General features: G+C 50.6%; 2 protein-coding genes across 2 annotated transcripts; one reads left to right on the top strand and one right to left on the bottom strand.

Annotated features, from left to right (window-relative positions):
* Positions 1-415: 415 nt before the first annotated feature.
* Positions 416-1,801, bottom strand: LOC120848105 (uncharacterized protein K02A2.6-like). Its single transcript, XM_040220039.1, has one exon. The coding sequence runs from the start codon at positions 1,799-1,801 to the stop codon at positions 416-418; it is 1,386 nt and encodes a 461-aa protein (XP_040075973.1).
* A 5,998-nt stretch (positions 1,802-7,799) lies between these two features.
* LOC115327317 lies at positions 7,800-8,900 on the top strand. Its single transcript, XM_040220038.1, has one exon. It carries the CDS (start codon positions 7,800-7,802, stop codon positions 8,898-8,900), a length of 1,101 nt encoding a protein of 366 aa, XP_040075972.1.
* Positions 8,901-11,804: the final 2,904 nt, after the last annotated feature.

The following is an 11,804-nucleotide window of genomic DNA, read 5'->3' as shown; positions in this document are numbered from 1 at the left end:
TACGGGAACTGTTCGCCGTGGGATTTTTTGCAGTTATGTATGTTCCGCTCGTTGTTCTGTACTCCAAGATGAGTTGTTTTGTATATTGAGGAGTTGGAGATGAGTAGTGAGTGCCCGTGGTGAATTTTGATCGGCTCCGAAAAGAATACACCCAAGATGTTGCGTGAAGAACTGGCTCACATGTCCTGCGTCCGAAACAGAAGTGGCATTTGTAGAGTTGCAATCGCGGTGCATAAGCGGTGCGCTACTACTGCGTGTAGAATGAACGAGGGGCAGCCATTTCCATTCCCTGGATTTATTCCTCCTCTTTCTCCTTTTCCTCGCTGCTATATGTGTTGCACGCGCACACATAAAATCCACATCACTACATCACTTCCCCCCAAGAAGCAGACAAATGACCAGAACGAAAGGCCCATTAAGAGCAGACGTAGTCCTTGAGTCGTGCAGGAGGGCACCTGGTACGGATCGGTCGCGATGTTCCTGGTGGATCAGGGGCAGGGGCTTCAACAGATCGGTCTCTTTCGTCCTCCCCCCGAACGAGGCGTTGCTCGGTTTCTCGATCAGTCGGGTCTGGAAGCGTTCCCCTGCAGCCATCTTGAGAGAGGTGGACATTGAACCACGCGTTGTCCGAGTCACAGTCACCTTCGGATCCTTTGCTCGTGGTGGGGGGCATGGGTTTAAAAAAACTAGCGTTTCTTGTTATTATGCCGTGATCCCGCCGTGCCGTAATTTGCGTCCCCTTGACATCGATGACCTGGTATGGCTTGGGATCATAGGCAGCTGGGGTCAGCTTGTTTCTTTGGTTTTGTTTGGAGAGAACTCGGTCTCCCACAGTGAGGTTGTGAGGCCGGGCGTGCCTACGTTTGTCAGCGTATATCTTGTGTTTTGTGCGATCTTGGAGATCTGTGTCTTGCCACTTCTGAGGTGGGTTGTCATTGGAGCAGCTTGGGAGAAGATATCCCATGGACCTGCCGAAAAGCACATTAAAAGGTGGGGTTCCAGTTGCTGAATGGGGTGTTGCCCTGTAGGCCATCAAGAATTCGCCCAGCTTGGAGGTCCAGCTATTGTTTTCCAGTGTTGTCGCTTGTATGAACCGTTTCAATGTTCGCATGAATCTCTCCACTTCCCCATTCGCTTGCGGCCAGTGCGGTGTAATACGCTGATGGTGGAATCCTAGCGTGTGGGCGAATTGCTTGAAGTCGTGGCTCTGGAACGGGGCTCCGTTGTCCGTTTTGATCACCTTTGGAATTCCGAAGATGCTGAAGATCTTGGTGATGCTATTGATGACGGATTGGCTGGTGAGCGATGACAATATCTTTACGACAGGATAGCGGGACGTGTCATCCATAAGGACCATCAGGTATTTGCCGTTTGGAAATGGACCGGCGAAGTCAAGTGAGAGGGCTTCCCAAGGCCGACTAGGCTTTTCTGGAATGGCGATGGGATCGGCATGTCGGTACTGAATGGTCGCTTGGCACGGCATACAGGTTTTCAGAGCTGTTTGCACTTTAGTATCGAGATGAGGAAACCAGACCTTCTGCTTCATGAGCTTGGTTGTCTTGGTTATCCCTTGGTGCCCCACATGTGCAAGAGATATGGCTCGTTGCTGGAGAGCGGCGGGTAGAGCGAGACGAGTACCTTTCAGCAGCAGGTCATTGTCTGCCACAGAGAGCTCGTGTTGTATTGACACAAAGTCCCTGAGAGCTGGGTTGCGCCATCTGGCAGGGCTCTTGAGGGCAGCGATCACTTCCTGTAGATGTTGGTCACTAGCCGTGGCCTCAACTACTTCTGCGCTAGTCATAGCTTTTGGAAGATGGCATTGAGCAATAAGGTTGACATACGCATCAGTAGCATGAGCCAGGTTGGCATCAGCGGGAAGATTTGGCAAGGGATGGCGAGACAAGTAGTCCGAAGGGTTGCTGCTTCCACGCGTATGTTCCACTCTGAAGTTATATTGCTGAATTCTCAGAGCGAGACGCTCAAGGCGTGCCGAGGGAGAGGCTCTTGGATTGGTAAGGATTGACACGAGTGGTTTGTGGTCTGTGTGGAGAAGAAATGTGTTGCCATATAGGTACAGGTGAAAATGCTCAACTCCCCATACCACAGCAAGTAGTTCACGTTCAATTTGGGAGTATCGTGATTCCGTGGGGGTCAAAGCACGGCTAGCGTACGCGACAGTTTTAATGATATTGTCTGTCTTCTGTGCTAATATGGCACCGAGTCCAACAGGGGATGCGTCAACTGTAAGAATGATCTCCTTTGTGCCATCGAAAAATGCGAGATTATGTACTTCAGAGAGTTTTCCCTTCAAGTTGTCCAGGGAAGCCTGCTCTGTTGGTCCCCAGACCCACTTGGCAGTTTTCTTGGTGAGGAGCCGAAGGGGGTGTGTAAGGTCCGCGAGATTAGGAAGGAAGCGTCCGCTGTAGTTTACAGTGCCAAGCAGACTTCGAACCTCATGCGCGTTAGTGGGAGCTTCAATTTCCCTAAATGCTGCAATCTTTTGGGGATCCGCAGTAATGCCAGAAGCGGAGAAGATGTGTCCAAAGAAGCACAGGCTCGTCTGTGCGAAGAGGCATTTCTTTGGGTTAACTGTGAGGCCCCATTCTTTCAACCTTACAAGTGTGGCCTCCACGGCCTCGTCGTGTTCTTGTTTTGTTTTACCAAACACTAGTATGTCGCCACTGATGTTGAGGACGTGAGGTATTCCATTAAGGACTTGGCGAATAGTTTCCTGAAAGACTTCGGCGGCCGCGTTAATGCCAAACATTAGGCGCTTGTATCGATAGAGCTTGGTGTGTGTCGCAAATGTCGCTATTATTCTTGATTCTTCGTCAAGTTCTAGTTGATGGTATCCATCCTTTAGGTCAAGTTTTGTAAATTACGTTGACCCATTCAGTGCGATGACCAAGTCGTCGAAGGTAGGGCAGACATGCCTCTCACGAAGGATGGCTTTGTTTGCGCATCTCATGTCGATGCATAATCGAATCTCGTCTGGGTTTTGCGGTTTTGGCACGATTACAACTGGAGAAACCCACGGGGTGGGTCCTGTTGCTTCTTCAATGATGTCCAAGGATAGAAGCTGGCTGATTTTTTCTTCCACTTTGCTTCGCAGCGCAAAGGGTATTCTTCGGTGAGGTTGAGAGACTGGAACGACTCCCCTGTCAACGTGAAGATGTACTTGGATGTTTTTTAGTTTGCCAATACCGGCACATAGCTCAGGAAAGGCCTTGAGTGGTGTCCCAAAGGAGCTCGACGTGGCTTCAGCGCTCGGGCTCAGAGGTGCTGCTTGCTGGGACGAATCCACGGCGTACGTGATTTTGATGAGGCCCAGTCTGTTCGCAGCAGCGAAGCTTAACAATGACCTCATTGAACCCTCCATCACGAAAATGTCTTCTCTTATGCTGATGTCCTTGTATGTCAGCGTGGCGCTTAATTTGCCAAGGATGGGTAGAGGCGTGCTTGACCCATATGCGTAAATCCGAACTCCTGCTTGTTGCAGCTCAGCAGGTTTTCTTAGAGTTTCTAAGGTGTGAGTCCCGATGACTGACACTGAAGCACCTGTGTCGATTAGAAAGTGCACGAGGGTGTTGTTGATATCTACACAAGCTTGTGGAAGGCTACGGTTAGATATCTCCGAAACGGTTCCAATGGCGTAGATGTTCTCGTCAGAGTCAGAGTCACGTGACAGATGAAGTATGGGCTTGTGGGCTGACTGACAGACTTTTCTGAAATGGCCTTTTCTGCCACAAGCTCTGCAGGAGGACGACTTGGCAGGACAGTTTGCTTGTCCTCCCTCATGGGGCCAACTGCCACCACAGTGGAAGCACTGAGGAGATGAATCTTGATAGTGTTGTGCTCGAAGTTTTGGCTTCCGCCGAGGTGATGAAGTGCTTCTTGGTGTATAGCCTGCACGGTCTTGGCGAGATTCTTTATCGAGATTGTGGACAGCGGCATTAGTTGATGTCTCCATTGCTGTTGTTGAGCGTTCGACATCTTCGAAGAGCCGAGCTTGTTTCAGAAGGGCTGTAAGGTCGAGGTCCTGCCTCAAAGCTGTCCGTCTCAGACGCGATGATGTTGTCGCAAATATGATTTGGTTCTTGATTTCGAAATCGGGGTTAGCAAATCCGCAATTCCGAGCAAGAAGCCGAAGTCGGATTGAAAATTGACTGATGGACTCGCCATCGAGTTGCTTCGCCTGCCGAAATTGAAAGATTTCAAACGTACTGTTCATGTGTGGGTTGAAGTAGGCGTCGAGCTTGTCTTTGAGATCCTTATACGTGCTCACGGTTGTAGTGGTGCCTGATGAGGAATCAGCCACGACAGTCGCTGGCGTTTGGCCGGATGTTAAGTTACTCGGCAAGTCAGGGAGAGTCTCGGAGATTTCGTGAATTCGCTCCCCCGCATAGTGAAGTAGAAGGGCGCGTTTGCGTGCGTCATCTTTCACGTCAAAAGCAATGATAAAGTTTTCGAATCTGGTTACCCACCGTCGCCATTCGGAGCCGATGTTAGCGGCGTCGGTGGCGTCCAAGTCGAACCTGAGCAGAGGAGCCGGGATCAACGCCATTGTTGGTGGGAATGTAGGACTATAGCTTCGGAGCCAACACAGTTTGGTAGATCACTGGCTGGCTGTGAGTTCGTGCAAGGGAGTTACCTGTCAGAACTGTAGCCGGAGACAGTCTGAAGCATCCTCGTCGCCATTGTAGAGTTGCAATCGCGGTGCATAAGCGGTGTGCTACTACTGCGTGTAGAATGAACGAGGGGCAGCCATTTCCATTCCCTGGATTTATTCCTCCTCTTTCTCCTTTTCCCCGCTGCTATATGTGTTGCACGCGCACACATAAAATCCACATCACTACATCATTGTGCGACAGAGTTTCCGAAAAATCAACGGGATCGGGACCAATGGCTGGCTGCAATTCCTGTAGACCATTTACGGGCACCTCGGAAAGCGGACGCTACCTGATTTATATGCTCCTTGCATTTTGTGGAAAGTGATTACATTGAGTTCGCAGGTGTCAAAAAGGAAATCCCATACCATTTAATTCAGCGACGTGTCGTCCACAAGATTTGTTTCTTATTTTTTTGTGTGTTGTTTCTTCAGTGATAATTGTAAAAAAAGAAAAGAAATGTAGACATCGAAAAACATATGAAAAAAATAAAAAAAAGTTTAGGGGGGATCGAACCCGATCCTACGTCTTTCCCACTAAGCTACTGGGGCATATCGAAACTAGGGGATCTCTTTCCTCAGTAATAATTCAGCCGATAAACTGTAAGTTGGAAAGTTTGCTACCGATTTTCCTTTAGCAAAAACACTCCCAGGTCGAAGTCGGGATGCACCACGCATTGGCGACATACTCACCTTGTAAAGAAATCGTACGCGTGCATATTCAACTCGAAGTAGACACGTCCTGCTTGACGTTTGCGCGAGCGATGTCTTCAGCCACGAGAAGGGAGCGACGGCTCGGCGACGTCTTCGTGCAAATCGGCTTGGTGGTCGGGCGTGTCGTACGGGATGAATACCAATTCCTTTGATCAGTCCCAAATTTCTCTTTTAAAGGTAGACAGAATTCGCCAGTACCGCGAACGACAGTCTTGAAATAGAGGTCCCACGCCCGTCGTCCGCTGCCATCGCCGTCCCTGCGAGTCCCACGATACGCGAAACGACGCACGCACAGAATGCTTCCGGTTGTCTGTGAAACTTTTTTTTTTAATCAACGTATTTGCAGCTTTTTAGAAGCCACAAAAAATGGGTTTCATATTTTTTTCTATTTTTAATATTGACCCACGACTTTGATTAAATTTGGTGGTCGCATCGATACCTTAGAAAACGGCCCGTGACCGCGGAAAAGAGAGTGAGCGAGACTCGAACCGGCCAGTTCTTGATCGGCGGTTTTCGGGCGGAAAGAAACCGAATTTCGAGCTCTCATATGTCACGTACAACTAAAAACCTCGGCGAGCATAAATACCCTGTCAGTGTCCCTTCAACTTCTTCAGTGAATAGAATTAGTTTCTTTTAATTGCAGGTGTTCACAGAATAAAATAACCCTTTGCATAAAAAAAATAATTCTCCAAACCTAGACATGCTTGTATCAAGGTCTGGCCACACTGTCCACAAAGTACCCTATTGAAAACTCCATCAAGGTACGTAATTTGGGACACTGACTGCCAGTCAGCAGCCTTGGTGGAACGTGATGGACCATCAGACGTCATCTGATGGTCCATCAGATGACGTCTGACTGCCACTGCCAAGGGAATTTCATCAACAAGGGCAGCATTTATATAAAAGTAAAGCTATACGCACTCATAAATATCGCCAAATGCCTCGATAAAACAAAATGTTCGAAAAAAAAAATGCAGGACAAGCGCGCATCGAACCCGCGACCACTTGCTCCCATATCGGGCACCCTAACCGTTATGCTATGCCACCTTTTTTTTTTTTTTTTTTCCCTTAAAAACACATTTATTTACATATTATTTACAGATGATTTCCACTCGCAGGTGGTTTGCACAACAGTTGAACAGATAGACTTACAAAGCAGAACGAACTTGACCGTCACTGGCCCGAGCAAAACAGAGGAAAGATACGTTATATGGGCATGGGCATGACGTATTTACAACACAACAGGGCGCCCCTGCGCAGCGCGCCCCTCACTCAGCTTCCCCGCACTGGCTCTCGCGAGGTAGCCGCCAAACCCCACCACGCTGAGGCCGGTGCCTACGGCGGATACCCCCGGCCTCCAGCTGTCTTTCCACGCACCGCCACTCGTCGGTCGCTGTGCTTGTCCCCCTGTCAATCAGTGATATCACCCAGTCCAGCTTGGCCACGAAGTAGTCCCAGGTTGGGCGTGCGTCTATGTGGCATTGCACCATCGCAGTGCGCGATTGCCAGATGGCGTGCAGTCCTAGTAGCACCAACACCAACACCCTCACCATTGCTACATAGGTCACCTCTGCCGTCTCCCTGCCGCCTAGAGCCAGATACTTGAGGTTAACCCACTCTACGTCGAAAGCTGTTCTTAGGTTGAAAATCGTCCTCATCTTGTCCCAGAACAGGTAGGCGTTCGAGCACTCGACGAGGACGTGTTGGATGGTCTCGGTGGCACCGCAGAGGTCGCAGTTGAGCGACCAGGGCACAAAAATCCCCCTCCGGTGCAGCCATGTTTTGACTGGAAGCACCTCCAGATGCATGCGCACAAAAAAGTCCTTGCTGGCCGCAGAGACAGGGAGACGGCGCACGAGCTTGAAAGGTCCTGCTGTGCCGTCGGGTACTGACGGCGGCCTATACAAAGGCGATGGAAAGGTCACAGAAATTGTGTCCCAGTAGAGTTTTCTTTTGCCGACGGTCGCCAAATAGTCCCAGGAGAACCGAGCCAGGAAGAACTCGATGGAGGCCGCTATTTCGCTGTAAAAGCGCAATGCGGCTGCCTTCGCTGTGCGGCCACTGGTGGTCACCATCCATCTTCCCAGGTGAGGGAAGCCGAGGTGGTGTAGCGCACTCAGGAGAACGGGGTCCTTTGCGTCCCGGAAGAGGAGAAAACGCTGTACATGTAGCTTGAGCACGATGTTTACCAGGCCAAGACCTCCGCCCTCCTGGTGTAGGAAGAGGTTCTCCCGCCGTGTCCGTTCCATGGATGACTTCCAGACAAAGACGGCCCAGCTTCTGTGTATCCTCTTGGCCGTCACTCCAGGGCAGCATACGGCCTGTGCCCTGTAGAGAACGGCTGGGTATATGACAGCGTTGCATACGTAGGCACGGTTGAAAAAGGAGAGATGTCTGCACTGCCAGGGTGAGAGCTTGGATGCTACCGAGTTGGCAGCCTTTTTCCATACTGTGGAGGAACCCTCAAGGTAGGCCCTACCGGACGCAGGATTTTGCTGAAGCACTCGAGGGAACCGTCGGCATGAAGCACGTGGTTGGGCTGGGAGCTTTTCAGTTCAACCACGTGTGGATATGCACGCTGGACTCCGCTGATGCAAAGGAAGGCCTCGTGGCCCTGAAAGAAGTCACTGTGAAAGGAAAAAAGTGCGTGGTCATTGACCCCAATGTCAAGGAGGCCGTCGTCCGGGTCAACTGGCTACCGACGTACGTGACCGATGGAGAAGTGTGCGCAGCATTCGCGGAATATGGAAACGTAACACGAATCACCAGGGAGAAGTGGAAGTCCCCAAGTGGAACTTACGAAGTCGAAACCTCGGCAAGGGCAGTGACAATCACCATGAAGGAAGGAACTGCAAAGGATGAGCTACCACACCAGGGAAAAGTGGCCGGGTACCCCGTTCTAATATCTGTCCCAGGCCGACCTCCGATGTGCCTCCGCTGCAGCAAGCTGGGGCATATGCGCAAACAATGCCGGGCGCCTTGGTGCCGCCATTGCCGAGGTTATGGTCACCTGGAGTCTGAATGTGTGCCCACCAACGCCGCCAAAACCAGGCGACATGCGGACACGCTTCAAAACAGCGACCTTCTGGACGACGGTGAGGTGGGTGAAAGCGAACCTGCCGCCAACTCGATGGAGGCGGTAACACCGGCCGAGGGGGGTAACGAGGAGGAGGCAGGACCCGAGGGAAAGGACAAGGTGACGGACGTTGCGTCCACCTCCAAGAACGCAACTTCGCTGCCGCAGGTTCCAGCAAAGGTAGACAACCCTAAAGCGTCAAACACCGTGAAACAAGGGAAACGCGCAAGGGGCTCTAACGACTCCAACAACGAAAGCGCGTCGGAGAGGCAAGCATCGCCGAGCGACATGCCAGCGGACGCAGCCGCTCCGGTGCGGTCTTCTCAGACGAGCGAGGAGGAAGTCGCCAAGGGCACCACCAAGGTCACGCGCCACAAATCGCGTACTAGAAAGAACGAGCAGGCGGCCATCCCAGCTCTGCGCCCCCGGGCAGTGAATGTGTAATCCCTGGACTACCCGCCGCTGCACGGGAAGGATTAGCCCCCTTCTCGGTCGGTGAGAATAATTTTCCCTTCCCCTTGGGCGGCCTCGCCGTCGTTCCCCTCTTCCAGACTTGTACCGTACGCATTACAAGTAATCAAATTACTTGTAATCGATTACTTTTTAGAGTAATTTTGTAATCAGTTGATTACATTTATTAGACAGTAATCACAAGAGTAATCTGATTACTTTTTAAAGTAATAAAATTACTTGTAACCATTACAATTTGTCCACGGGACCCCCCTCCCCCCCCCCCACCCACCCGGCACACGCCTTTTTTTTAATGAAATGACAAAAATAAAATTTGCTTCTTTTTTTTCGAAGGGAAAAAAGAAAGATTTTTGCGGAGCTGTAGGAAACGAGGTTAATCTCTTTCTATGTACAGTTTCTGTAAAATGTCCGTTTTCTTTTGTTGTTTTTTTGAGCTGGGACTGGGAGTGGGAAGCAGAATGTAGCTATGTGAGTCCTTCGTTCAAACTAGCCCCCTTACGCACACACACAGAGAAATAGAAAAATAAAAATATCCTGCTTAGGGTACCTACGCGCAGCCCGTAGGGGTACCAGAACCGAAGAATGCCTAAAGCGGATGCAAAATATAACAAAGGCAGTTCAAATATTTCCCCATTTCCCCTACGTGGTTTTTGTGACAAGCAATGTTTCGAGTTGAGAAGTGGTCGGGGCGATCTCTTCCGCTAATGGATACTACACATGATCCGTTTCAAATCCTGGAGCTGCTGTTCTTTTGTATAACATGCGAGCTCATCCACATGTAAATAATAAAATGAGCGACGCAAACTTTGAGCGACAACCCTTGGTCAAGCTTAACAAGATCTAGAACCCCCTCTGCTTCCCCCCCCCCCCCCCCCCCCATACACACACACTGGCGAACGCCCATATCATTAAACGTCTTCAAACGAATTCTATGCTTGTGTCCGCATTGTGAAGGTGCAACGACCACGAAGAGGCAGCCAGTTTTTCTTCTTCAATACTTGTGCAAATGTGAAATATAGGTTGGAAGTAGTACATTGTTATGAGCGCTAAAGATGTGTCTTTACACAATAAAGTAATCTGAAAAGTAACGATTACTTCTTTAAGTAATGTCCAATTACTTTTGCCGTCGAGTAATCAAGTAATCTAATCGAATACTTTTTAGCCAAGAGTAATAGTAATTGTAATCGATTACTTTTTTTTAGTAACGTGTACAAGACTGCGCCTCTTCACGGTCTTTTCTTCCTTTTTTCTCCCTTCCGCTTCTCTTATCATCGCTTATCTCTTGGTCCCCTATAGTCGGTTACAGGTTAAGAAGGTAGCGGCAAATGCCCCTCAAAGGGAATCAGATATCCCTCCGCCACCTCCGCATCCAATAGCGTCCCACCGTTTCCGTGACGTCGCGGCCAACGCGCGAGGAGGTTCTTGCCTTTCTGTACATATCTGCTTTATCTTTCGTCTTTGACTTAGCATTGTGGAAGCCACGAGAGGGAGATTAGAGTTCTCCCCCACCGACGGAAACAAATACGACTTTCGGGGATTAGCTTCCCCCCCCGATGGATACAAAGGCTGCTTTCAGGGGCTCGGTTCCCTCCCCGATGAATACAAAGGTCGCTTTCTTAAAAAGTGGGATCGGAGACAAGTTGGAATCCATTGAAGCGGAACAAGGAGCGTTTCCAGCGAACTCTTCTTTCGACTGCGGAGAAATTTGAAACGGGCGCATCACGCTTGTGGGAGGAGCTTCTCCTACCTTCTTGACTTGTAACCGACTATAGACGTCTCTATAACTAAATAAGCCAACCTAATGAACAACATTAAAATAGCCACTTTCAACTGTGTAGGCGTAACAGCACGAAAGAGGAAGCGGTTTTTAATGGATCTTCTGAACGAAGAGCACGCAGACATAATCCTTTTACAAGAGACGAAAATCTGCTCGGCAGAGAAGGCAAAGAGTTTCGTCCAATTCTTCGGGCACATCTTTTGGTGTGTACACACGCTAACCTCGGACCTGAACCGCGCCGGAGGCACCGCCGTCCTAATCAGGAAAAGTACCGGCGTCCGGATTGCTCATCCTGAACTCTGCGCCGATGGACGTTTCGCGCTGGTTGACGTCTTGATCGGGAATGAACTAACGCGGCTAATATCCGTGTATGCTCCTAGCAACCCATCAGAGCGAAAGGATTTTTTCATTGGACTCCGTACACAGCTCGAGACCCCCGCGACGCTCGTCGTCGGGGGAGACTTCAACTGTGTGCTGAATGGCCGCGACCGAGTGCGCGGATCAACGGTCCCCAGAATCGATGTGGGCGCCAATACGCTTCGCGACGCTGTGCGCGACTTCGATCTTGTGGACGTGACTCAGGTGCTCGACAGTTTCTCTCCGCGCTTTACCAGATGGCAGGGTGCATCCCAGGCCAGGCTGGACAGAGTATATGTATCAAGTGAGCTATCCGACGGGGTTCAATCCTATGACGCGAAAATCGTGCCCTTCTCGGACCACGGCTTCGTCGCCACAGTTCTACGAGCAGGCGCGCCGGTGGCCGAGCGAGCGCGACGCAACACAACATGGAAGATGAACGCCAGCGTCCTGGAGAGCGAGGAGTTCGTCGGGAAAACGAGGTGTGCTCTGGAGAGGCTGGTCGAGAGCGGCGTAGATGCGGTCACCTGGGAGAGTTTTAAGGCAAGTCTCCGGGAGTCGGCCTGCGCGTTTGGCCGTCGCAGGGCTGCTGAGGCACGTGAGACTCGAATCCACCTGGCCAAGACCCTGCGGATGCTTCTAGAGGAGGAGGAGCAAAACCCTGGAACGTTTGCGGACGACATAAAGAACTGCAAAGAACAGCTGCTCGGTATACTCGAAGAGCGCTACAGGGGAGCTCAAGT

This window comes from Ixodes scapularis, unplaced genomic scaffold, assembly GCF_016920785.2.
Source record: "Ixodes scapularis isolate PalLabHiFi unplaced genomic scaffold, ASM1692078v2 PGA_scaffold12__126_contigs__length_90152505, whole genome shotgun sequence".
NCBI classification, from domain to species: domain Eukaryota; kingdom Metazoa; phylum Arthropoda; class Arachnida; order Ixodida; family Ixodidae; genus Ixodes; species Ixodes scapularis.
Note: the sequence above shows the minus strand (reverse complement) of the source record. Positions and strands in the feature narration are given on the sequence as shown.

Excerpts from the sequence above, each read along its gene's own strand:
- LOC115327317 (XM_040220038.1), top strand. The coding sequence starts at position 7,800 with ATGCTACCGAGTTGGCAGCCTTTTTCCATACTGTGGAGGAACCCTCAA.
- LOC120848105 (XM_040220039.1), bottom strand. The coding sequence starts at position 1,801 with ATGACTAGCGCAGAAGTAGTTGAGGCCACGGCTAGTGACCAACATCTA.